A 27,319-nucleotide genomic window follows, 5' to 3' on the forward strand; every position below is an offset into this window, starting at 1 on the left:
TTGCTTTGAATTCAAGAAGAGCTGATTTGAAGAGCAATGTTGAATGTTTTGTGATATTTCTGAACTTGTGGGTAATTTACCAGTCATTTAGCATTAGTAAGAAACTCATCCTCAATACATAATACATGAGGATAAGACAAGACAAGTTTGACTCACATTCTCAGTTAGTGACGCACTGCTCTGTGAAAATGTTTTGCAATGAAATAACAGCATTATAAATGTCCCCTTCATTTAGTTTTCATTTAAATGTTTTAGAACTAGTTTTGTCTCAAAGATTTGAATTAAATTGAAATATGGAGTTTGTATATAAATAAATGAATGCTGCTTGTCTTAAAATGTGGTTATGACGTCAAATTCCAAACAGCAGTTCTATTCAGTGATGTTCCGTGCTGCCCTATAGTGTCACAGTTTGCATATCATTCTCAGCAGCATACATGTAGATGAAAGTACTCAAAGTCTTATCCAAACCAAAATACATTTGTGGAAAGCTCTGGGGAAACATTTGTAAAATAAACACAGTTTGAATTGCAAATTGTGGAACAAATCATGTGTTCATCACACAAAGAACCATGATCCACACTGAATAAAAAAGTGTTATTCTGAGCCCAGGCGAGTGTCAGAGAAAAGTCATGAATGCATAAACATGAAGACAGCCTGTGGCTAAATGAGTCTGTTTTCAATCAGCCGCTGTGATTCAGTGAAGGACCCGACAAGGTGACCAATGACAATTAAGAACATCTGCAATTTCACCAGGACAACAACGCCCACATGTATTTATCCCAGCTCCAACTAGGTATTGTTTTTGAGCAAGGCACACTTAACCCACATGGTCTATGTGAATAAAGTGTGACTTATTGGTGGTGGTCAGGCTGTGGCTGCATAACATCTTTTGATTACACATAGGTTTTACACATTCTTTGGCTGGAGCTGGGCAATATATCAATATATCAAAATATCAGAAATATTGATTTTTGTTTTGCAAAATTAAAATGCTAACAATTATATATATAAAAATAAAATAAATTACCACACATCATTGTGTCATTGTGCAAGACACTTAACCCACCTCGCCCCCAGTGTCTGTGTATTAGAGGTAAGATCTTAAGCCCAAGCCCAAGCCCGACCCGAATTTCGGGCCGGGTCGGGCCTAAAATGTCAATCATTACGTTCGGGTCGGGTCGGGCTCGGGCTTCTCTCTACCTGACTTTTTTAAAATAAATATATGTTTATAAAAATGTATACTAAAACAATGTGTGGATACTAAACTTAGGAATACTTGTTATAAAAAAAATAATTTGGATAAAACAGAGAAGGCGCTGTAAGGTAATTGCTATTTAACTACTAAACAGGAGCCGCAGAGCCAGAGCATACTCCGCAAGTCCGCATCTATTTTGACCTGGTATCCCTGATATGGAGCAGCAAGAAGTAAAGGATAAACTAAAGACAGGGGAACTGAAAAGGCAAACACGCACCGGCAAGAGTCAGGTGTGGCTTCAAATTGATTGTTGAAAATGCTACAGAAACTTGCGTTGGCTTCGCTGAATGTGGTAAATGTGGCGCTTTGCTTTCATACGAGAGCAAAAAGACTGGCACCTCGACGCTGAGCAGGCATTTAAACAGCTGTACTGGCAAAAGTGATGATCGTCAAACATCTATATTATCATTTGTCCCACAGACCGCACCTCTTCGCGCTAAGCAGGCCATCACAGACAAGTGCGTGGACTTTTGCTGTCAGGACCTTAGACTATTTTCAGTAGTTAGTGGCGAAGGTTTTTTATTACTAGGCTTATTTTTACGCATGTTTAACTTTGTTTGGTTCTTTATTTTTTTTATTTATCCTCACAAATAAAATATGAAATTTCGGGTTTGCTTCGGGCTCGGGCCTGCAAATCAAGTTAATTGGTCGGGCTCGGGCTGGGTCGGGCTTTAATACCCGCGAGCCTGGGTCGGGTCGCGCTGGATTTTCTAGGCCCGATCTTACCTCTACTGTGTATACACTGGTGTATGTGTGTGTATGAATGGGTGTAAAAGTGCTATATAATAATGTGACACATTTGTGGGTAATTTTCACATTATCTGTTACTTAAACCTCAGCAAATACATTTAAAGACACAATTTGGCACATTTCTGATGGATGATGTGATGAATAACATGATCAGGATACTTATATATATGAATTAATACCTGTGCCAAGGGCAGGCACAAATGGTTAACAAGGCTGTGACACCCTGTGAATACATTCTGATCTAGTTTGAATGAAAAAGACAGTGGAATCTTACACAGCAGTGACTACCAACAACACACAGCCTGTGATCTCCGCCCATAACAAATCCCAGAGTATCATTTTGTGTGATCGCAGCAAGACATCGAGATAAGTCACGAAACCTACTGAGACGTTCTTTTGAGAAGACTCCAGTTCAGTCCAGACCAGTTCATTCCCTCCTCCAAATCCTTTGTCAAGAGCAGCTTAAAAAAAACACAGTTTCTCCTCGCCCAATCACAATCACACACGGTACACACACTCTATACAGACACTCACTGCTCAAAGGCCAGACCTTTTTAAACTATTGGGTGCAAAAGGTTGTAGGTGTTAGTCAGTCGCGCATACAGTCATGCTCTGTTCACTGCTGATACCAATGAGTGACAGAACAGAGAGAACAGGGCCAGGGAGAGAAGAGGAGAGCGCTCAAAATAAACTAATAAATAACAAAATTTAATTTGAATAATAACTGCTCTATAAGACAGAAAATAAACAAAGTATTTTCAAAGAGTGTTTACACAGTGGGAGGGAGTAGGCTTCAAAAAGAGTAAAGCCTTTGACATTATTGCTTTTAGGGTGGGCATATTATAGAGAATTCTTAGCATACCATGATATACTAAATATCTACAGGAAAAAGTACTTCGCTGGAGAAAAGTTAACTATATTACAACCACAAATGCTATTTTATATCCTAACTTTAAACTACATTGGAAATACAATAGTAACTAATAACTTTTAAGTGTCTCCAAAGAAATAACCATAAAAATGGTTTTAAATAATACTGACACAAATTAGCTGCATGTTTTTGCCACACAAAGGCTTGTATGAGCTTGGGATGAACAGCTTTGTACAGAAAAATCTCCCAAAATGTGTTTTCTGGGAGTTTCTAAAAGAGCAGAGGAGGAGATTAACGGGCCAGTAGCCAAGGAGGCGGACGAGGGTCAGACGTCACAAACGGCAACGGGAGAGACAGGAAGTCTGCACAAACAGAGAGACAGTGTGAAAAAAAACAGCAGTGCACCAGATGACAGAGACGTAGAGAGAGGGAAGTTTCAGTACTCTGGACAGCTCCTCCTCCATCAGCTGATGCACTGACAAACTGCAAACTGCAAACTGAGCTCATAACTGCCATAACAGCTTTAATGTATGTAGTTTTTTCTGTAAGCTAAATGCAAATGAGAGGAATAGAAGGGCTATGCACACAAGTACAAGGTTTCTCAGTCTGGAGTTCAAGCCATGGATTACTGCATGTTAATAGACATAGGCCAATATATTGGACCAATATTTGCATTTTCTCAGTCACAAAATCTCCTGCATAGGGCGATATTTTGTTTTGGCTGCCCAGCTACCTAAAGAATATGCATGAAGCTTTATTGAACACTTAAGTATGAACATTACTGCATAAAATGTGACCACACAGCATAACTTTAGGTGTGTGGTCAAAAAGGTCTGTGGGTGAGTTTGTAGTAAATTCAAATTCTATCATATTGGCCCTACATACTGGCCCAAAAATATCAGCAGAGTTTATCGGCCTTTGGTTTCTCTGGATTCTAATTGATATCAGCATCGGCCTTGAAAAAAAAACAAAAAACATAGCGGCCAGTCTCTAAGCATAAGAGCATGTTGTAATACTGTGCTACTTGTCTCCTTGTTTGAACTTTGATGAGGGCATTCAGGTCCAGAACTAATTAAGTTCCCTATTTAGTCTGGAGAAAATCCTGGTTTAGTCCATGTTTAGTTCATTCCAGGTTGTCAGCCCTGGTTTAGCCTCTTCTTTCAAAATGCATTTGTTATGGGCTAATCCATTTCATATCCCCATATTCAGACATGAGCTCGACACCCTGATTTTCGTCAGCACACACTGTATTGAAAAGAAAGAAAAACAACACTGACATTAGACAATAACAGTTCAAAATGTCTGCCACCTGATTGGCCAAAGAGGCTTAGTCGCAGTAAGCTCCTTCACATGCTGTTGGGCAGAAACAAATATGTATTTCTACACAGTCCTGTTTACAGCACCACTCCTGCTAATAGTAATGCTAACAACACCCTTAAAATACACTAACATCATGTCTCACAAGCCTCACAAAGAAGTATAGAAATATAAATTACCAAACAACTACTTAACAAAACAAAACCTTTTCTTATAATCAAAAATACTGTGTAGTTTACTATACCCTAGTGAAAACAATTTAGCATTGCAACTTAGTGTCACAGTCCTGTACAAGCTTGGGACTGTCGGCTGACTGCATAAAACTAAGGCCCCGGGCTGAAATAATAATCCAATGCACTTTCTCATGAATAAATTTGCATCGCTCTTGAACAAGCCCAAACCTATTCAAACCCCCACTTAAAATGCATTTTATAGCTTCATTCATTTGGCATCCGCTGGACTCAAAGCTCCAAGATTGTATAGCATAATCTAATAATAGTCTTAACATCACCGTTTGTTTTTTATAAAAAATGGGTTGAATCATTTAAACCTATTTTGAGAATAGAAAGTGGCTGTATTGGATGTAAAGCTCATGTTAAATGCCTGAAATTCACCTTGAGGTATTTGTCAAGACCTTGAGAGAGACCATAGTCCTGCTAAGGTGGATCCAACAATTTCGAGTGAAGAACAATGCAATAGGAGAGAAAAGAATATATTCAGGGGTAAAACCTCTCAAACTGACTGTACTTAATTAAATTATAACATGTCCAAAATGCACAATTTTGTGATAATAGTTTGCTAATAAGTGTGGAACCTAGATAATTAGCTTCATTTTAATACAACATGTATGAAAACATTAACCTGCTGATAATAATGGGTGCTGCATATGTCATAATATCACATTTTTGTGTTACAGTAATAATAAGAAGAAACATCATGACTTAACAGTTATTGCACTTATTATTTATTATTGCACTGAAAAATATACAAAAACACTTGTCTTTAACCACATGGTTGCATCTACACAAACCTGACTCTTATTTGGCCTGGGAGAGGGATTCGTCCTGATGGTTTCCATGTAAAGGTTGCTCCTTTGGTTTTAATGTTCCTCCAGATGGCATAAATCTTGTCTATGGAGAACGTTTCGAATTACGGTTATAACTTTCTATCTCCATGCAATCATGCGGGTAACAAGACACCTCGAGAAAGTTACGTACTGTACCTTTAACCAATAATCTTCACATCCCGACTTATCCATGCATACCACCCTACATTGAGATTCAGATATCTTTACAAGTTGACACGCAGTAACAGGGAGTAGTAGAGCGTACAATAGCCGTGTAAGAGGTCATTTTCTGTTTCGGTGACTAGAGCATTTTCCTTTTGATTTGTTCCTTTAGACAGACAGATAAGAGGCCATGCTATAGTGCCACAGTATAATGTTATGCTATAGTGTTATGCTATAGTGCCATGCTTTAGTGCCATGCTATAGTGCCACTGTATAATGTTATACTATAGTGTTATGCTATAGTGCCATGCTATAGTGTTATGCTATAGTGTTATACTATAGTGTTATACTATAGTGTTATACTATAGTGCCATGCTATAGTGCCATGCTATAGTGCCATGCTATAGTGCCATGCTATAGTGCCATGCTATAGTGCCACTGTATAATGTTATGCTATAGTGTTATGCTATAGTGTTATGTTATAGTGTTATGCTATAGTGTTATGTTATAGTGTTATGCTATAGTGTTATGCTATAGTGTTATGCTATAGTGTTATGTTATAGTGTTATGCTATAGTGCCATGCTATAGTGTTATGCTATAGTGTTATACTATAGTGTTATACTATAGTGCCATGCTATAGTGCCATGCTATAGTGCCATGCTATAGTGCCATGCTATAGTGCCACTGTATAATGTTATGCTATAGTGTTATGCTATAGTGTTATGTTATAGTGTTATGCTATAGTGTTATGTTATAGTGTTATGCTATAGTGTTATGCTATAGTGTTATGCTATAGTGTTATGTTATAGTGTTATGCTATAGTGTTATGCTATAGTGTTATGCTATAGTGTTATGTTATAGAGTTATGTTATAGTGTTATGTTATAGTGTTATGCTATAGTGTTATGTTATAGAGTTATGTTAGTGTTATGCTACAGTGTTATGTTATAGTGTTATGCTATAGTGTTATGCTATAGTGCCATGCTATAGTGCCACTGTATAATGTCATGCTATAGTGTTATGTTATAGTGTTATGTTATAGTGTTATGTTATAGTGTTATGTTATAGTGTTATGCTATAGTGTCATGCTATAGTGTTATGTTATAGTTTTATGCTATCTGACAGGAAGTGGCATCATAGCAGGCATCCAGCAGCCAGGGGGAACGAGAGAGAGGAAGGGAGGGTAAAAAGAAAAAGACAGAGACAGTGTGTGAGAGAGGGAGGGAGGGCGGGACAGAGGAGGAGAGAGAGAGAGAGAGAAAGAGAGCGAGTGAGAGGGGGGTATGGAGGGGTATAGATATTCTGTAGTTTGTGTTGTACTCACTGAGGGACTAAGGAACAAGGGTCCTAATTACAAATGATGTTCAAAATCTTTCTTTAGTTTTTTGATATTGAAAGAGTATGAAATCAATTAGTACAAACAGATTTGCCAAATAGAAATAAAATACAACAGAACATTGAGAATGATCAGTACAAGGAAAACATTCTTAAATGTGAACCATATTGCCATACCCTAGTATAGAAGAATTTCAGGTCCTACAATATCAAGAACAAAGGCTCACAAGCATATTCTGTCTGTTCGAAACAATGGGTGCTACTGTTGCTGCACTGATCCACAGCTGATGGGGATAAGAAGGAAGCAGGCCTGTATTCTGCTCCCCAAATGCCACAGAAGGAAACAGTAATTTGCCCCCAAACGACCGTACGTGACAAAACCAAACATGAGGGTGCATAGAAAGAAAAGTACAACAGGGATGATTTATTGTGTGATACTGTACCAGGAGACATCAAAGTAATGTTACACAACGTGCTTCACAATGGCCTTCATCTGCTTTAATGATACACACATAAGTGGCAAAAGGTAATGAAGTACAAGTAGTAAAGTATTGTAACATTTTTAGGTAAGCACATTTTACAGTGGATACTTTTTACTTTTACTTCACTACATTTGAGAGCAGTATCTGTACTTTCTACTCCACTGCATTTTTGAACTGGACTGAAAAGTAAAAAGTACTTTTCATATGATTTGAGGTTATTTTTACCATGTTCATGCTAACGTCCTGACTCAAGTTTTCAAGTTCAAGCTTCGACTTTGAATAAGCAAAAATAAATACACAAAATTCATAAAAAATAAGAAATTGACTTGTGTTGTTAATGTTGGCCAAAATATGTATCATTTTTAAATCATTCAACATTACCAAATGAACAATACTTGTGTGAAATACTATTACTTTTTATTAAGTACATTTTTAAACAGGTGCTTTTTATGTTTACTTGAGTAACTTTTTAGCTCAGTATCTGTACTTTTACTTAAGTAACAAAATTGAGTACTTCATCCACCACTGAAACACACACAACAAGTCAGTCCATGTATGTACACTTTGGGAGATAAATAACAGCTATAGACAAACCCACAAGTGTACATTTGATTGCATGGTACACATTTGTGGACCAATTACAAACTATATATTTGAGTGACTATCTGACTGTACTCCAGAGAGTGAATAAAGCCTCAGTCACATTATGAAACCTATCTCTCCCAAAAAGAACATAGTAACGGCTGTTTACATGGATCTGTAAACTGATAGCTCAAAAACATGTATTTATTGGAGGTAATACAGAGAAAAGTACACCGCCAGAAAAACATTTGCTATCGAAAGTAGAACAGTACTTAGCTTACGTAGCCTATTTTTCTTGGACCACTCCTGGACAAATGAGAGATTACACCAACCCCATTTTATACCCAACAAATTGAATACAAACTTGGACTACTTGCCAACCCCTGCATCCATGTACAAGCCCCATCTTACCAACACAAACTCCTCACACCCCAAATATCCACATGAATCTGTCCTTATCCAACCAGAATAACCTAAAAATAAAGGGTGACCAAGCCACAGCAACGCCCTCCAAAAGGGAATAAAACAAGCTTATTTACAAAAAGTCTTCCATTTTGGAACATGCTATATAATAATAATAATAATAATAATAATAACAATAATAATAATAATAATAATAATAATAATAATAGTAATAATAATAATAATAATAATAATAATTTGTGTCTATTCCTTTTGTTTACCAAAATATAAGAAAAACAGTTTTAGATTGTTAATGTAAATGAATGTTGTAATTTAAATGAATGTTTGGGTTTATGAGCTTTGTCACAAATTGTAGTTTCAACAAACTTACAAACATACAAACTGGGCCGTGTGTCTTCATAATGGTGATAATAATAAGAATAATTATGGTTTGATTTATGGCCAGATTCAGATTACATTTTTAAAAAGCAATAAACAGGATATATAAAATGCCCTGTCTCTTGTCCCAGCTGAGCTGTTTCTTTCTGTCCTTCTCCCTCTCACCCTCTTCAGACTGCTCTTGCTGTGGACAGGGGCACACAAGTGTATTTGAAGTCCTGTCATCTGAAGCTCAGGGTTGCTACAGTAACACAGTTGTGACAGACTCCAAAAAGCAACTGATAAGGATGAAATCTGTGATAATCTTTGACTGGTGTTTAATATTTACACATTTATTTTCACATGATCAGCGTTTTTTTTAGACCAGGCTGATCTGCATGCCTTTGGCAAAGCCGAGTGCATTAATACTGCATCACACAGCATTGGTTTCGATGGAATATTTTACAAACAGAGAAGTCATACTGAGGCAGATACTGTTGGATATGAGAATACGCATTTGTGTCAGGCCAAGAGGCCATTACTCAATATTAAATAGCTTAGTTAACTACAGAAAAGTACAAATAAACTTGCCTGTATTTTATATAAAGATATATCAGTCTGGTTTCCATAACCTCTCTTGCATCTCAAGCCCGGTCAAACATGACCGTGCAATCACATTCCCTTTTTTTCAGTGACACACTGGTCACGTATGATTTACATAAAATCTAAATTTGTGCTTCACCCATTGATTCAACAGAAATCCACCATGTTTTTCACTCCCTGTGATATTTTTTTTCCTTTATTTTATTTTCATTTCAGACTGACAATGCAGCTCCCTGATTGGCTAATCCACTTGTCAATCACACCTATTTGACCAAACTGACATCTTAGTAAAAGTATTGAAGAAGTGTGTATTCTGGATCCTAGGCAACAAATAAACTGCAATACTCTGAACGAAAGTTTTACATTTACTGTGTGTAGTGATGACGCATGTGCAATTAGAGCAACAAATTTCCCCAGAAGCTCTTAACAGTACAAATCTTCTTTTCTGACAGTTTTTATGTTTCAGAAGCAGTAATTATAGATTTTGCAGTTTTTATGCCAGATGCCCTTTCGAATACACTGATTCTGGAAGGAATACAAGTGATATTTTACAAACTACAGAATATATTTCCACAACAGTTTACTTACTTTGACTTTTGCAGATAAAAATGTAGGGCCTAAAGCTGATTCAAAACGGTTGTATGAGATTCAGACAGATACTACAGCACAATACAAACTGATTTAATATTTCTAAACTCATTTAAATACATAATATGGCATTTCTGAAAAACATTCGTCAGTGGAACATTACCATAAGCAGTAGTGGCAAACAATGCTATCAAGATTATCCCCTTGTAAAGAAAAGCTCTCCCCAGATGGAGATGTCAAATGCCACATTCCTTTACAAAAATCAATATCCTATCAAAAGGTCAAATTGACAGGAAATACATCTATGAGCACTACAAGCACTGTTTCTGAGGAAGGCAAAATAACTTCCAAAGGTGAACTAAAATAATAATGTTTTTGGCACAACATGGTCTGTTGTAATAGAGAGGAGGAAAATAGTTTTGGGGGATAGCAGACAGTTGTGAGCTATGGCTAAAGACAGTTCATGATTCAAACGCACTTAAGAGTGGAGCATTAAGAAGACTTATATCTCCACGCATCCAGACCAGTGTTTTATGGCTACAGTTTAAGTGGGTACTCACTGAACAATAGGTGGATTTTTTGTTTCTGTCCTTACAAAACCTCGGAACCTAAGTCAAAGGTTCTATAGGTACTATAGGTACTAGGACTGTAAAAAATCTGCATAGACTTATGTACAGTAAAACTAGTATTAAAACTACTCAATTGACTTACTTAGGGCACAGATGAGAATTTCCTGAAGGCATTTGATCTACTGTATAAGTGTAAGACCAGGTGGTAACATTAAATATTTATACACAAATTACACAATCTGGATTCTTGAGAGTACACATGTGTTTGAGTAACCCATTATTATTAGTGTGTCTACATTTCCAAAGCTCAAAATGCTCTGTTCCACCTTGTGATGTCATGTAGTGTTACTTTTTGTATAGTAGAGATTGGCAATTCCGGGGCTAAAATGATCCAAATGATTCTAGTGAAGGTGTATAAGTGTTAAAAACACAGTGGAGCACTTCCTGTATTACCACATGACATCACAAGGTGGAATAGAGTACTTTCCCTTGGAGAGAAAAACACAACATAAATATGTAGAGTTTGCGTGTGAAACAAAACAAAACTCCAGGAAATATTATAACATAGATCAGAAAATAGCATAGTATAGGCCTTTTAAAGAAACTACTATCCGTTTAGGTAAAAATAAAAAAAAAATACATTGTATAAACATTATCTTTGTGGCATCGGTACCTCCTTTACTTTATAAATCAAGTTTAAGATTTGGGTATTTGTCTACAAATATTTGTAGACAACCAAATAACCTTGCTTGTTACACAGTGGAAAGAAGTTGAATCAAATGTTAAGGATTTTTTATTTTTTATTTTTTTATGTAGGCCAAGGATAAAATTATGCTTTTTAGGTGTGAATCTTGTCCCATTTTTGTGACAGACTTATTTACCTCAGAAGTAAACTCCAGTTACTACAGCATGTCCCTGGTGTTTTCAGTACCTTTGTGATAGATGCCCACAATATGACATAATTTCAATAGCACTCACACAGTTATCGTGCTATTAGGAAAGCAAGGTCACATTGAATAAAAACAGACTAAGACCAAAAGCTCTGCAAACTACAGCATACAAAGTAAAAGTAAAAGTATTCTTTCCCCTCAACATTTACTCTTCCGATTGTTTTTGGAGTGATTCATGCAAGTTTGAACAACATTTAAACGCTTATTTTTAAGGTGCAATATTGCTGATCACTGCATAGTCTTTTTGGTATAAATGGGAGGTGCCAGCTCTTTGTTGTGATGACGTTTACAGCGATGTCAGCTCCCACTGGGCACCACAGCTATTCATTTATGTACAAAACTGGACACAAACTTAAAATGTGGAACCATCCCTCCCATGCATTAGCTAAATTATCAGAGGTGTCTTGGTGCATCTCTGAGTTCTGCCCTGCTTTTCCTGGAACGGAGGCTGGCTGTTGCAGATTGGGGTTCACTGGGGGTAAGGGCAGTGTGTGCGTGTGTGTGCGTGTGTGTGCATATGTGTGCATATGTGTGCCTGTGTGCGTGTATGTGTGTGTACGTGTGTGTAGGTGGACAAGGGAGAGGGGGGTTGATGGAGTGGGGGGTATGGAGAAGGTTAAAAGCAGGGCCAAAGCAGTGACTCACTCCTGTCCATGTATTTCTCAGCACTATCAGCACTTGTACAAACCCGGGGAAGACCTGACGCGTATCCTGGTCCTGGACGGGTCAGAACTATTTAACCTTAAATTATTCATCCCATGCTACTTTTTTGTTACAACCAAAGCACTGCATTATTCATTTATATGGCCTGTATTGTGTGTGTTTGAATATTACACTGCAAATGCATTTCTCTTTCATTTCATATGCTGCACAATAACACAGGAAAAAGCCAGAGCAATGTTTCTTTAATTAGGTTTTGGAGCCAATAGGATAAAATTGGAACTTTTGGGGCTGTAGCATGAGCGTGTTTTTGTCTGAATTGTTAATGAAGAATGAAGCAATCTGTTTTGCATTTTAAAGACTCTAGTAAGGCTAGCAATAGTGTGAAAATCACAAATTCTGAAAGCCTACTGTTGAAGTCAAAAGTTTGTCTCACAAAGGTTTTAATTAAAACTGGTATTTGGTATAAACCTTTCCCTAAAAATAACACAAAAATAAACCAAACCTATTTATCTAGTTAACAATGCAACTGCTTGTAAAAACATGTGTCTGTGTAATCCCTCAGCCATCTAGATCTGATCCATCGTTAAAGGCAAAAGTAAAGTCTGTCAACTGGACAAAAGAGAAAAAAAACTCCTACAATTTTATGTCCAGAGACAGCAACTGATCTAATTATCAGGATTCATACCGTAACCATACACCTGAATGATTTTGGTAAAGTGAGGGGCTGGCAACTTTTTTGAAATCTTTGAACTTAAAGCTCTAACTTCCTCTATAGTTCCTTTTTACGCAGTCACCTGGCCAGTTCTGCTTCTCTGAAACTGAAATGAAAATGAATCATGAATCAAATGAGTCATGTTAAAATAGCACTACAATATGAAGAAAAACAACAGTTGTTTTGTGTTCTTTAATTGATTTAGATGATTTAGCATTAGCATTAACTTTGAGATACAAATACCTCCTTTCATAAACTCACAAGTTTCCACTAGTTAAGTGCTTACATCGTCGTAAAGTGATCATTCATCTGTAACTTGCTGTCCGCTGTCTGATATTTAAATATTGACTTAATTTAGTGAACACAGCTCCTACTCCGGTCATACAAGGACCTGACAGCCCTTATGCAAAGAGCCCTGGACCCCATACTCCTGGAGCACCCCCCAGAGGACACCACAAGGGACACGGTCGAATGCCTTCTCCAGATCCTTCCCTCACCTGTGGTCATGAGCTCTGGGTAATGACCGAAAGGACAAGATCGCGGATACAAGCGGCCGAAACGGGTTTCCTCTGTAGGGTGGCTGGGCGCACCCTTAGATAGGGTGAGGAGCTTGGTCACACGGAAGGAACTCGGAGTAGAGCCGCTGCTCCTACACATTGAGAGAGGAACTAGTTGAGGGGGCTCGGACATCTGCTCATGATGCCTCCTGGACGCCTCCCTAGGGAGGTGTTCCGGGCATGTCCCACTGGGAGGAGGCCCCAGGGAAGACCCAGGACATGCTGGAGGGACTATGTCCCTCGGCTGGCCTGGGAACACCTTGGGGTCCCACCGGAGGAGCTGGAGGATGTGTCCAGGGTGATGGAAGTCTGGGAGTCCCTGCTTATGGAAGTCTGGGAGTCGCTGCTTAGACTGCTGCCCCCACGACCCGGCCTCGGATAAGCGGAAGAAAATGGATGGATAGATGGATTTATTTTAGTCCTCTTAGAGAATGACTGGTGTGGGAAGAGCAGCTCTGCACTTTTTGAGAGAACCAGAACTAGCTGGGTGGCTCTGTGAAAAGGGACTATTGTCTTTTATCCCAGGGCAACACATTGCCAAATAACAATGTACATAGAATCTACTCCTATTTGCATATTTCCAAAACCAATGAAACGCAGGAAACTGTTTAAACCCGCCTTATGCTACTTCTGAATGGTCACCTTTACAGCCAATCTCTCTTTTAGCAAAACATAGTAAAGTAACTATCTAAGTAACTATATTTGAAATTATTATAATGATATTTTAACTGAGAAAAGAATCTTTCATTACACCTGCCTATGTAATCCCTCAGTCTTCCAGGTTTGATCCATAGTAAAAGAAAAATTCAATTCTGTAAACTGGACAAAACATCTTAGAGTGAAGACGTTTGGCTGCTCATTCAAGCCGCTCCATCAGTTCTGGTCAGATTGCTTATTACACCACAAGTTGCACCAAAAACACCTCCAGATCAAATCTTAATTATCTTAATCATCTTGTTCACTGTCTAGAACAGACTTCCACCATAATAACCTTTGTATTTCACTATTCACCACACACCACAATAGTTTCATATTGTAGTATCATATGTCAAGTCCGGGCTTTCCTGCAGATTAGGGCCCCACTTTTAGATTTCTCTGTGTCCGACATGCACCATAGCACAACAATGGCATGCTAACAACAGAGCGAACAAGCTAGCATTACCACCTAAATACAATAAATCTGACTCATCGTTGGTTCTTTCTAGGCCCACAACACATATAGAGCAGTGCTTTCTGAAAATGAAAACTCCCAATTGGAAACGCTTGAAATTCCTTGTTTAACCCACCCCTCGCTGCATCATTACTGGGCTGGATTTATTAGACGAAATCCTTTAGGGATCACAGCTCTCGCCATTCACCATTTTGAGTCCCTATTTGGCACAAACAACATGAGGTCCTGATGCATTGTTCAGTCACAGCAGAGCCAAGATGGAGGTGTTTTGGGTTTGTTAGAATCAATAGTGTTAGTTTAATGTGTTATAATTATGGCTCTAACAATGATATGGAGGGAATTGTGATTCAGAAGTGGCCAAGCAAGAATTGGAGAACACACATCTGCTTATAACCCAAATAAGAGCTAAAATGTGACACCTTTGAGTGCAGGTAAATGCTTGCAATGTTTAGCATAGGGCTAAAATCTAGTTGTGATCCAATTCCTATGATCATATGCTATATCGGTGGAATTGTCATGTAGTGATTCAGCAATCCTCTGTTTAAAGCTTGATGCTCAAACACGAATACTTTCTCCCACTCACTGCTATAGGTCAGCCTTTGTTATGCTTTGAGTGACAGGCAGATTTAACCAATCACAATGAAGTGTGACCTCTCAAAAGTTGCAAATAGCTTTAGTTACCTTATGAAGTAGGGATGGGACAAGATCATGTGTCATAAGATCTTGCGAGACAAAATTGCTACAAGATTGTGTGCATAAGAGAAAAATGATCTTGTGAGATGTGTTTATATTTGGATTTCTATTTAGATTGGACAAAAAAGGGTGTTGGTGTGTTACATCCCTTATAGGTCCAATGGCAAGAAAATATTAAATAAAATTGTTAGGCTAAAACTGGAAACTGGCAATTGGAAAATGTATATATTAGGATTTATGTAAAAATCTCGTCTTGTCTTGTTCTTGTAGACCCAATCTTGTATCTAGTCTTGTCTTGTGGGAATTGCGACTCATTCCTATCATAAAGGAATTATTATAACATTAAGTGCACAAAAATAGTGATCTAGGCTCTTAAAAATGATTATATGAACTTTTTGGCATATCGCCCATCCCTAGTTTGGCATATCATAGTGGTAAAGAAAGCACTAATGAAGTTATATCTGTAATGACATTGTTCAGTCAACAAACTACTTTGTCCTTGGACCATTACTGATATATTTTTCAATATCTATTATAGCTACTAACATCAATATTCTAAGCTGGACATTCAGGCTTATATAATTCCCCATTCTGAGCAACTCAATGAATAGAAGCACCATTGTGTCTTCATTATTATTAAATAATTAATATGCATATGCAATGCAGTGGAAATTATGAAAGCCAAATTATCACTGCAGTATTCAAAAGCCATGTTGTGTGTTTTCTTAACTGAAGAAACCCTTTAAATTATGAATGCTTGTCCATCCTATTCTTTCCTTTGTGTTTCTCCCAATTCTATCAATTTAATTTCCATATTTATTTGCCATGCAGTATTTCTTCTCCTGCAGCCATACTGATTACCCAGGCTTAGGACCAGCTCAAAGACTACACTGGCTTGTGACCCCTAGTGGCCAGTCTGAAAAAGATTTTAAAATCACACATTATTTGTTAAACCACAAATGCAAAGTACACCTCAAGAGCACTGATACACACACTACAAAGTTTTCTATAATCAACCTTCGGCCACTGCAGTACTCGGCATGATGAATAGCTTCACAGTTAGCTATACTTCACAGTATTGCAGATGTGTGTGTGTGAGAGGGTGGAGAGGAGCCCAGGGAGAGGAGGCAAAGTAGGCCAACATGAATATAAAATCACCCCTGCCAGGCAATGATGTGGGCTACAAGAAGAAAAAAGGCCCAGTGTGTTTGTGCATGTTTAGTGTGACTTAGAAAGAGATGGAGGTGGCTATGGCTGAAGCAAGGGTCTACAGGAACCCTCATTCGTCAGGGAGGTTTGCAGGTGAGTCAAATAGCTAGCTCCAAAGTGAAAAATTAGCGCATTGTTGTAGAGATGCCAACGATATGCTTCTGCAGAAAAATAGCATCTCAGCAGCATAGGTTTTGATCTAGATATGCTCTGTGAAGATCCTATAGAGATGACACCCACACCCCCCACTGACAGTCAACAGAGAGAGGCAGGCTGCAGAGAGAGAGGGGAGAGAGGGGAGAGAGGAAGAGGAAGAGGGAAGGAGAGAAATCCCAAAACCAGACACAAAGTGGGAAATGCCAGACAGCAGTGATGGTAAGCCACCTGGGTAATTTAAATAGGAGCGTTGACTTAGGATCATAAACCTATAATTAGTGTTCTGAAATATACTGAAAATCTATTTACAAAATAAAGATGAGAACGTAGAGTAGTCTCTAGAATTCATAGTAAATGTGTTTTTAGCCTGGTGTTAATGCAGTAGTTACATAGCATGTCCTTAGTGCAAATTTTCTTATGAATAATTAAAGCATTTAATAGGTAAAAATTCCTATCTCCTGCCTGCTTTTCTTTTAGTAACATTAATGTCCGTTTGTGTAGGGCAGTTTAATTTTACTTCCTCATTCTTTTTCTTGAATATTGCTCGAAGGGAGTGAAGAGGGTGTTTTTTCTCACTAAAAATGAGAGTACGGCTGGCTTGTCACACTGATGAAACACTCATAGTTTATTAGATTTGTATTCAATGTCTCTAATTCAAAAACGCAGTTTATTATTAGCATATGAAAAATCTCTCTTAAGGGTCCAAGTGTTTTTTGGCTTAAAGGTACACGTTAAACTAACTGGAAATTTTTATTAATGGAGAATTGCATAATTAATATTTTCTAAGTAAAACCAAATCTCTATCTCCACTTTGAATTCTAATTTAAATACATTGATTGGGATGGCTAAATCTTTTCGTCGCAAGGGTGCAGTAGTTAGCATTCATCACATGCTCGGAAAATGTGAATTCTGCTTAATTCTTCATACTAACTATTTCTCCTTCTGATACTAAACTGATTTCAAATCCATATACCTAAACTGAGACATCTTTTGAGAACAGCCACTTCTGACACTGTTATTAACTAGCTCCTGTAATGCATCTGTAAGAGGCTGCGCGTACAATGGTGTAGTGTGCACTGAAATAGCACTATGGCACAAGACAAGTGGGTTGCAGGCACCGGTGCGGCAGACAACTCCATTACCTTCTCACAATGGGGATCATTCTCATTCATCCTCACAGTCGTTGCACCCACCAGTCAGAAATCAAGGGCTAAGATTACCCCAAGAAGAGCCTTGACGATGGATGTGCTAGCAGCAAGTGAAACCAGCAAACAATACACGTCGTTAAGCACGGATTGGACATGTTTTCTCTCGTTACTATACCTTTGGCTAAAATCAAGCTTAACCAAAAGAAACCGCAGTGCCAGGAAGTTGTGGCTAATGCGGGATGAAGGAGAATTTGGATCAGAGTTGCTCCGAGACAGGGAAAAGTGAAAGATTTAGCGTGTAGCTGCTTAACACATACGAATGAGCTAGTCAGAGTTGGTTGTCATTTGAAGGCGAAATTACTTTGAAGTGGATAGTGCGGTGAATAGTTGCTCTAATAGGATTTGGGAGAAGCGAGGTTTGCTATTAAGAAGTCCGCTTGGCATTTCGGATTTGTGATTGCATATTTTGGCTTTCTGGGTTGCTCTACGAGGGTAAAGGATTTGGCCGACAAAGCGTGGTAGATGTACAAGGTTAACTTTGCTAACAACGCAATAGAAGCCGCCCCGCTGTGTGACAAGTGACTGATGAAGACGAATGGGCAATTAAAGCTCAAATGTCAAGCCCTATCTCAATGTCTTATAAAAGGTGGGACAAGTTTCTAGGCTGTGGTTCTCAAACTGTGGTCAGGAGCCAACTGGTGTTTCACATGTTTCTCGGGAAGACTTTTTTCTAGACCTAATTTAGTTCATTTTGAAGAAAGTGGTATTCTGGACACTTTCGCTCTGGTGTGGTCTATACCTGGTTTAGATTTGTTTTGTGCTGTCAGCTTCTAAGGTACTATCATTGCTATAGATCATTATTTTTAGGGCATTAGACTTTCTGTAGGGTTATGTGACTATACTATGTTATGGAAATGTGTACATGTATTGTTTTCAATGAGACTTTGTTTGTAAATAATATATTCCATCAAGTGGCAGTCTTCAAGCAGCATCAATTTAGCTAAATGTAAATCAAATTTAGTAAAAACATATTGACCTGGTTTAGACTTGAGTCAGACTTTTATACCAGAGTTAGACCTGGTTTAGACTTGATTCAGACCTTTATACCAGAGTTAGACCTGGTTTAGACTTGATTCAGACCTTTATACCAGAGTTAGACCTGGTTTAGACTTGATTCAGACCTTTATACCAGAGTTAGACCTGGTTTAGACTTGAGTCAGACCTTTATACCAGTGTTAGACCTGGTTTAGACTTGAGTCAGACCTTAATACCAGAGTTAGACCTGGTTTAGACTTGAGTCAGACCTTTATACTAGAGTTAGACCTGGTTTAGACTTGATTCAGACCTTTATACCAGAGCACCTAACACTCTCTGTCTTACATACCATATAACTTCTCTTTTAGGACATCCAGAAGGAGAGGGGGCAGATCATGGACACACACACACCCAGCCTGATGGCTCTCCACAGGGGGTACAGAAGTCATCAGACCCCTGCTGGCCCCACTGCAGCTGGACCTAACACTCAAGACCAAAAACGACAGGCTAACATACAATCACACTTTTCAATTTTCCCACTGCTCTTCTCTGCTTCTTCTATGGTTTCTCAAAAGCTGTCCCGGTAACTACTTGCCTCTTTCCTCCTCTTCCGCGCTGTGATTGGCTCAAGCTCAGGTCAGAACAACCCAGCTGTGTGACAGATAGCCAAGTCATATGTGACCTTGCAGTGATGACACACCCTTTCGTCCTATACTCCTCCTTCTGAGCTAATATGGCTAATGCAACGAGCGCTATTATCTGCTCTGTCGCCCTGTGTGAAGACAAGAGAGGAAATAAGGACGCGCTAAATTAAGAAGAGGTCCGACAGTGACAGTGTGACTTGCAATATTTGAAAATCCTCTTGGGGATAATCAAAGAACCATCAGCGGAGTATTACACCAATCTGCTATCAAGTAAAAAGTAGAGTTTCAGAGCATTTGCATAAGAGAGAGATTTTTTTAAAGCTCTGAGCCAAAAAATGATAACTCCATCAAACCATGGATAATTCTATTATTTCAAAAAAGTTACTCAATTAAAAAGTAAAAATTTTTTTTTTTTTATATATAGTTGTAGTCTATAGTCTTTTCATACAAGAATAATAAGTCGGCAGCTATAAGCATTGGAAACTTTCCAAGACAAAAATTAGCACAGAATGAAATACTGAATACACTGGACACAATAGGATATAGGACACGACAGGTGAAAATCAGTAGCGGCCCGTACATGGCTATAGATAACAACACATAAAATGCATTCACAATATTCCACCAGTCAAAGTAACATACACTGTCTCAAATCACTGAAGCAATTAGGAAAAGCATCCAGTCCACAATCTTCTATTTTGGACGTGCGGTGATGAGGCTTACACAACTCGTCTGTAGCCCCAGGTACAAACTGAACCTCTCTCTGCAGCATCTCCACAGACACAGAAGCTTTGCCCAAAATAACCCCACCACCCCAGCCCTCCCGGCAACCCACAAAACACATGTTCACTCTAAAAACATTTTGTCTCCCAATCCCCGCTTTCTCAAACGCCTAATTAAACCAGCAGCACACGGCAGTTCTTCCAATTAAAATAATTAACTACAGTTTCAGACATCATGTTTGTAAGTGATATATTCCCTAACTTAAATATGTAATCAAAAGGAAATTAATTAGAAAACTTGCCACCGTGTATGCCTATTTGATGTTTAACAAATGTATAGAATATAGGTTTTGAGTCGTGTTGAAGCCAATTAAAGGTTATGCTAATTAGATGTCATTTCATAACATTAAATTAGAAAAATCTATACAGAGTGATTGACGGCTATTGATTTGGACTATGGTGTAATTTCATCTTAAACTGTGTCTAAGGAGGTCACATGGTGGGTGCTTTGCATAATAAAGGGCTAGTGAATAATACAAGCAGAGACAGTTTGACAGGTTGTTGTGGTGGTGGACTAAAAACAGCACTAAAAACAGACTGGACTGTGCTACAAATATTTGTAGTAGTTTCAGTTCTGCTTCAGTGAGTAGCCAAAAAGACCATTCTTTATAAAAAGACTATGTGATTTTGGTTGAGGTTTAAATATCAGGCAAAAATGTATCATAATGTATAACTGTAAAATTAACTACAAACGTACAGTAATATCACCCAGCCCATATATATATATATATATATATATATATATATATATATATATATATATATATATATATATATATATATATATATATATATATATATATATATATATATATATATATATATATATATATATATATATATATATATATATACACACACATGTCCAATATTATCTTTCCTATCTCACCTCAAATGTGTGTGTCTAAAAATGTCATACAACACGTTATCGTGATTTAGTTCACTCCCTAATCAGGCATGGTTAAATTCTGGTTCAGACCTGGTTTTGATCTGGTCCAGTCCTGTGTTTGGATCCTTCCACTTCAAATATTTCAGCCTTAGTTCAGGGGCTGTACCTTATTTTGAAACATGTATGAAACTTAAAACTTAAAAAAAAAATAATTTTAAATAGTTTGCACTTGTCCAAAGATATCCCTCAGTTATCTTATACATATCGAGCATCCTGGTTATTCATCACAATGAGTTTATAAGCATGTTAACGTGCACTTCCTGATCATGGACAATGAAATGCTTCAACAGACAAGCAACAGACATATGTTGACCTGACTGGCTGTCTACATAACTGTCTTTAATGTGCTGTATAAATAAACTTGAACTGAACTGAATTTAATCAAATCAGGGGAAAAAATATCAGAGCTCTTTAGTGTAGAAATCTGTATTGTACTGGAACTCAAATGTTTCCACAATAAATGCTATTCTAATTTTGAGCATCCAGAAATCAGGGTCACTCATTTCTCTTTAAAGTATTTATTTTTGTATGGAGTTTTCTGCTCGTCGAATTTCACATATTTTTGCAACTACTTTACTGTAATCATGGATGCATTGTTAGGAGGGCCACGTAGGTTGTTGTAGTGGGAGCTTATGGTTTTGTTATTGCCGTTCTAGGAGAAGATTAAACTGCTGCAGGGACATAGTTAGCCTTTGGCCTCAGAGCTGCCGGAGGGCGAACACAACATGACTAAGGTGAACCTCCTCTGTCCAGTGGTGAGTCAGCAGCAGCGCGCCCTATAGCAAAACAAATAAATACAAACATGTGGGATGGGCTGACCTGCTCATGTACAAATATTAATCAGCTTTAATGTGAAATCCAGAAACAGGGTCAAGCTGTGCTCAACATATGACCAACACAGAAATGCTCTTTTCTAAATCTCCGCTCACTGAACAGACAGAGCATTTTTATGTTCTCTTCTTTGTATTCATCTGATTTATATAACAGGAAATATGGGATGTCTATGTTTTGCTTAAGTCAGTGGACAGTATAGCTCATTGTTTTTTAATGACGTTCCTACTATGACTCATCAGTCTACTATAGAAAACAGGGGACAAGCAATCCAACATGGCCGATTGTTATTTTTCCTCAAGTTGGTCTATGGCCTACACAAAATGAAATTACATGGATTAAGCACTAAATTGCAGGACAGTCTGAAGGGTGATGATGTGAGTACTTCAATAAAAGTACTACAACTAAAGGATTTAAGGGCCTTATAACAGCATAAAATGGTACTTGAGCACAGTAAAAAACACAAATCTACTTTTGCTCTTGACAATTAGTAAGATAAATTTCACTGCTACCCTACTGCTATTGTATTAAAATTGCTAGCTCACTCTGTTAAACTGGTTAAAAATACTTTGATTAAAAAAATATATACATAGTTGTTCAATCGGTGGTCTATTTTGATTAAAAGACAAGCTATGGCAAAAGACGAAGTTCAAATCTGTCAACTGGACAAATCGTTGTAAGAGTGAGGACGTTTCGCTGCTCATCCAAGCCGCTTCTTCAGTTCTGGTCAGATTACTGGCGGCACAGTGCCTTAAATCTATCTGAAGGGAGGGGCTAACTACACTGGAACTGTAAACATCTATTGTCTGCAGTTTCAGCTGAAATAGGGTTGTTGGATGTAGGATGGCACTACTGCTATCATAGACCAAGTGTGACGTCACCCACAGCATTTAACTCCAGTCAAATGAAGCTCATCGAGGCTAGCAGTTATAAGGGCCAATCTGAAGTTCCATATTTGAAATTCCGACCGCAAGTATCATAGCAACCAAAGAGCCAATCCGGAGCAAGGCTGGTTTAGCAGGGCGCTCTGCAATGCTGTCCTTCAAACCTGTTCCTAATGTTAGTGGGAGCGGAAAAAAAGGCGCCTGATTTGTCAGTTATTAAAGTTCATATTTTGATTTACAAATAACACAACAGTTACAAAGAGAGGGGCGTAAAGTAAACTGAAGTCGCTAGAGCCGGAAGATCACCTGTGCTCACTTCTTGTTCTAATGGATAGTATAAAATAGTTCTATAGTAGTCGTAGACTACTATAGAACTACTTTATACCATTATTTATGACAATTACCATAGCATCAGTGACACCTCCGAACAATGATATGACTACCGGTATATAGGAGTCAAAATGGATGAACATATTTAAAATACAAATAATGTTGAAAAGAGAAAAATCTATGAAGACACCAGTCATATTTAAGCCAGAAAGTGTCAACAAACCTCTTTTATCCCAAACAAACAGGCTTTTGATCCCAAAAAAGCATTACGAGGAGATAGAGCCGTCTATAAATAAGTACAGATGGAGCCACGCTCAGGCAGTGGGCCTGACAGCCCGAGTGCCACTGATCTGTTTGCACTAAATCTCTAATTACCCCAAAATCATAAATACGGTAACAGACAGGAATCACGAGGAATTCGATGGTGACTGATGGTGACCTTCACATGTTAGGGTCAAAAATGCAACATTTGTGATGAGCCATTAGCTATAAGGAACAGTGTGATCATCATAATATCACTAAAGAGGTAAAACTGTCTACAGCTAATGGAAAATATCTATTAAATACCCAATTACCCAAGATTATTGCTCAAAACTACATGGTGATATCAATAAAAAATTGTTATTGCAATATTTTATTGGATTATTAAAATGACAAGATTCAGACGATATTATGGCAATCCAACAGAAATGTGACAAAGCCATGTCCAAAGTATACCTCCAAAACAACAAAAGAAACATCTCTGGTCAAAAGTAAAATCTTAATTTTTTGGTATTACAATTGTATATTTTTGTAACATTTGGTGTAAAATGTATGACAAACGATTAGGCAAATCACTGCTCAAAGTGATGCAGAAAATTAGTTTAGGAAAGCCCATCAAAAAAAAAATAATCAAAGCAAAAAAAAATGTAGTAACATGCTACTTCTAAAATGAATACACTCAACAAGATAGTTTTCCAAACAATATAGAATGGCAGTCAGAAAAGCTAGTGTATCTTTCAAATGTACATGGCCGTACCTACAGTGGATAATAGCATGATGGACCTGAACATACATATGGAGCAGTTTATATATAGAGAGAGAAAAGTGAGGGATGCTGCGCAGGAAGTGCAGCAGCATGTGGCCGGGCGTCTGGAGGCAGGCAGTCAAAGAGCAGCGTTGCCGTGACAACCGTGATGCCTTGTTGATGATAATCACTAAGCACCTCTCACTAGCTCTGGAGACAGACACTATCCATGCTATGTACAGCTCTGAAGCCCTGTGCTGCTTAATTACTGTTCAAATTGGTTGTTTTGCAGGTTTTATGTAGAAGTATATGCTTTTAAGTGGGGGCAGGAGCAAGCAGAGTAGGAAGAGAAATATCAGAATGAGATCCAATGACACAAAAAAATAAATATATAAAATAAATAGATATTTTATTGTGGTGAAAACTCATTGTTTAACATTTTTGAGATACATAGAGAAACACTTTCTATCAGGGGTGCTATCGGGTTCTCTATCAGTTCTATGGTCAAGAATATACCAAAAGCAAATCATCCAAAAATGTTGAACGATTGCTAGGCAGTATATTATATTCTCCCATATTTATCCAACACACCACCAAATCTGCACAAACAAATGTCCCTTCTTTGAACCCCTCATGATGTCATGTCCCAGCAACAGAACCCTTGCTATTCTTGTCTTCTGTCTCTACATCACATGTTCTCACTGATTTTGCTTTTCTGTGAGATTCAAAAGTTCGTCTGAACAGCACTGACCTGCCCATAGACCAGGGCTTTATCAGATCCAGTAGACAAGCCATCTGTCCCCTCAGGCTGCAGGATCAATAGCCCCGAGGAGCGCTGTGCTGCGGTCTCCCACATTGACTGTTCTAATGGATCAGGTTTGGTCCACAGAGGACTCATTGTACCGACAGACTGACCACTGAGGTCTGTGCCTCACACCTCTTTGTTTCTACTCTTTTAATTAAGGAGCAGGCCACGAGAATTCCCCAACAGCTTAGCTATTGGCAGCGCTGCAACCAGAACTGATTGTTCAATTCAGGGTTTAGCCAGGAAATCTTTGTATAGTCAACACATAGAGTTTTAATTTATCACAGTGTCAGACTTTAATGTATGGTCCTGGTGTGCATAAACCGAAGGGTGGGTTTAAAGTTGGTGAGTGTGAGGGGCAGTGAAAGTAGGTGACAAGAGGGACATTCTAGCTGAATGCTCTGGTGACTTTACACTGATCTGATCCAGGCTCAGGCTGCATCAGCTGGTGATTTCTGAGCACATAGCCACTGCAGCATCTTACCACCTCTCCACTCTGTCTCTCCTCCCCCACCCAGCCCCACGCCTCCTCCTCTCCACCTGCTTTTAAATGCATGCCGTTGCTGGCTGGGGCAGCCTATGCAAGCAGTACCAGAGCTGTGCATAGAGGATGGATCGTTACCATCCACTGCAGCCAGGGGGGAGTGAGAGAGGAGATCTACCCTGGTCTGCCCCCACGGCTGCATGTCCTACCAATAATCGATGAGGCAAAGAGGCGGCCTGAAATCTGGACCTGTCTGACAGAGGAGGGATGCTTTGGCCCAGTAGGCACTCAGCTCTGAGCCTCTTCTCAGTAAATAGGCCACTGGCTCCAGCACCAGCCCTGCAACCTCAGGAGACAAACTGTTTCAAATCAGGTTATAAATGGCACCACTTCCGCCCAGAATAACTGAACAATGTAGAGCCACAGTCACTGTGGCATTGGCAGCTCTGTAATGTCATGCAGCAGACGCCATCGCCTGATGTTGAGGAAGAAGCAGCCTGACACCAGTCCTATGTTCACACAGCGCTGGCTCCACACACGCACGCGCCCTGTACGTTTAGCTCACGCGTTTCGTAACGTAGACACAGTGATGCACGAGCTCAGCTGGATTAAATGTGTTGGCTGTGCTGTGTATGCCAGGCCCTGCATCCTGCATATCCTGCGCTGGGAATAAGGGAGGGGGTCGCACTGGAGATGTGATCCTCAAATGTAATTATAGCTCTTTGGACACGGCGTTATAAAGCTACCTCCACATCACAGCTCTGCGCACAGGCTGCAGGCCTGTCTCCAACAAAAGGCCTGTGCACAACATAAGCCACTGCCATACTCTCACTAGCTTCAAGCTAGTCGGCCTTTGTCCATCTTACATCTATTTGGTCTCCGTGGACAGCAGAACTCAGTATCTGCATCATTTCGCTCAAGAGGAAAACGGCTCCATTTACTGAGTGGTGCGCAGCATTGTAGCCTCGTAAACAGCCCTCGATCCGCTCAAAACCTCGGCTTTATTACACTGTGAATGAATAATTCCTCTGTTTGTTGGGACGAACGGGTCATTTAGTCAACAATGGCTGTGATTAGAACAGCCCCATGCTCTGGTGGATCACATGCTCCATGCAGCTCCTCGGCCTTAACAATAGTACACTTTTATTTATGTGTGAGTGCACACACCGTGTGGGGGCTGTGAATATGCACAAATGTCAATCCTAACACCATTTTGACAAACGAATGACATCATCCTCAAAGCCACACAGCTGAACCATCGTAAATAAAACATATGAGGGCGCAGTGATTGTGTTTTCTGTATGTCTGTACCTCTGTGTGTCTCTGTATGCCTCTCTGTGCCTCTCTGCTTTATCACCGGGCTACAGCACTCTACTTACCAGGTTTAGCACTGTCTCCACGATGTCCCTGTTGCTAACCTCCCCGACCTCAATAAGGCCCACCAGGACGGCGAATTTCATCTGGATATTCCGTATGGGGACGGCGGGGTTAATCACCCCGGCGGGGAGGACCATGGAGCCGGCCGCAGACACCATCCTCTCCCCCGCGGAGGTGCTCTGCTGCTGGGGCGGCTGCTTCGCAGAGGACCCGGGCGGATGATGGGTGTCTGTTGTGTCCGTGAGCGAAGAAGCACAACCCGGAGGTGCTGAAGCCGGCTTCTCGCTCGACATTTCCCTCTGGAAACAGGGACGAGAGCCGCTGCCTCTCACACCTGCTCTTCAGTCCAGATCACAAACACATCCAATGCGCAGAAAAACGGACGAAAATACAGAGTCCAGTGGAAGTTAAAACGCCCTATCCCCCTGAAAACGTGTGCGGACACATAAGGCTGGATAGAGGGTCCGAGCGCAGGTCTGGGCTCTCTCTGGTTCTCTCTGGTTCTCTCTGGGCTCTTTCTGTGCCTCTGTGCCTCGCTGCTGTGCCTCTGTGTCTCATTGGCAGGTTGCAGGT

General features: G+C 39.3%; 1 protein-coding gene across 1 annotated transcript in view; it reads right to left on the bottom strand.

The window, feature by feature from the left end:
• Positions 1 to 27,080, bottom strand: part of nbeaa (neurobeachin a) — a 147,724-nt gene extending 120,644 nt beyond the window's left edge. Inside the window, exon 1 of the mRNA XM_055226474.1 lies at positions 26,749 to 27,080. Within this exon, the coding sequence (XP_055082449.1) occupies positions 26,749 to 27,039 (291 nt within the window). The 5' untranslated portion in view covers positions 27,040 to 27,080. The remainder of the gene's footprint in view (positions 1 to 26,748) is intronic.
• Between the last annotated feature and the right edge of the window lie 239 nt (positions 27,081 to 27,319).

The sequence above is a fragment of the Periophthalmus magnuspinnatus genome, chromosome 14 (assembly GCF_009829125.3).
Source record: "Periophthalmus magnuspinnatus isolate fPerMag1 chromosome 14, fPerMag1.2.pri, whole genome shotgun sequence".
Taxonomy (NCBI): domain Eukaryota; kingdom Metazoa; phylum Chordata; class Actinopteri; order Gobiiformes; family Gobiidae; genus Periophthalmus; species Periophthalmus magnuspinnatus.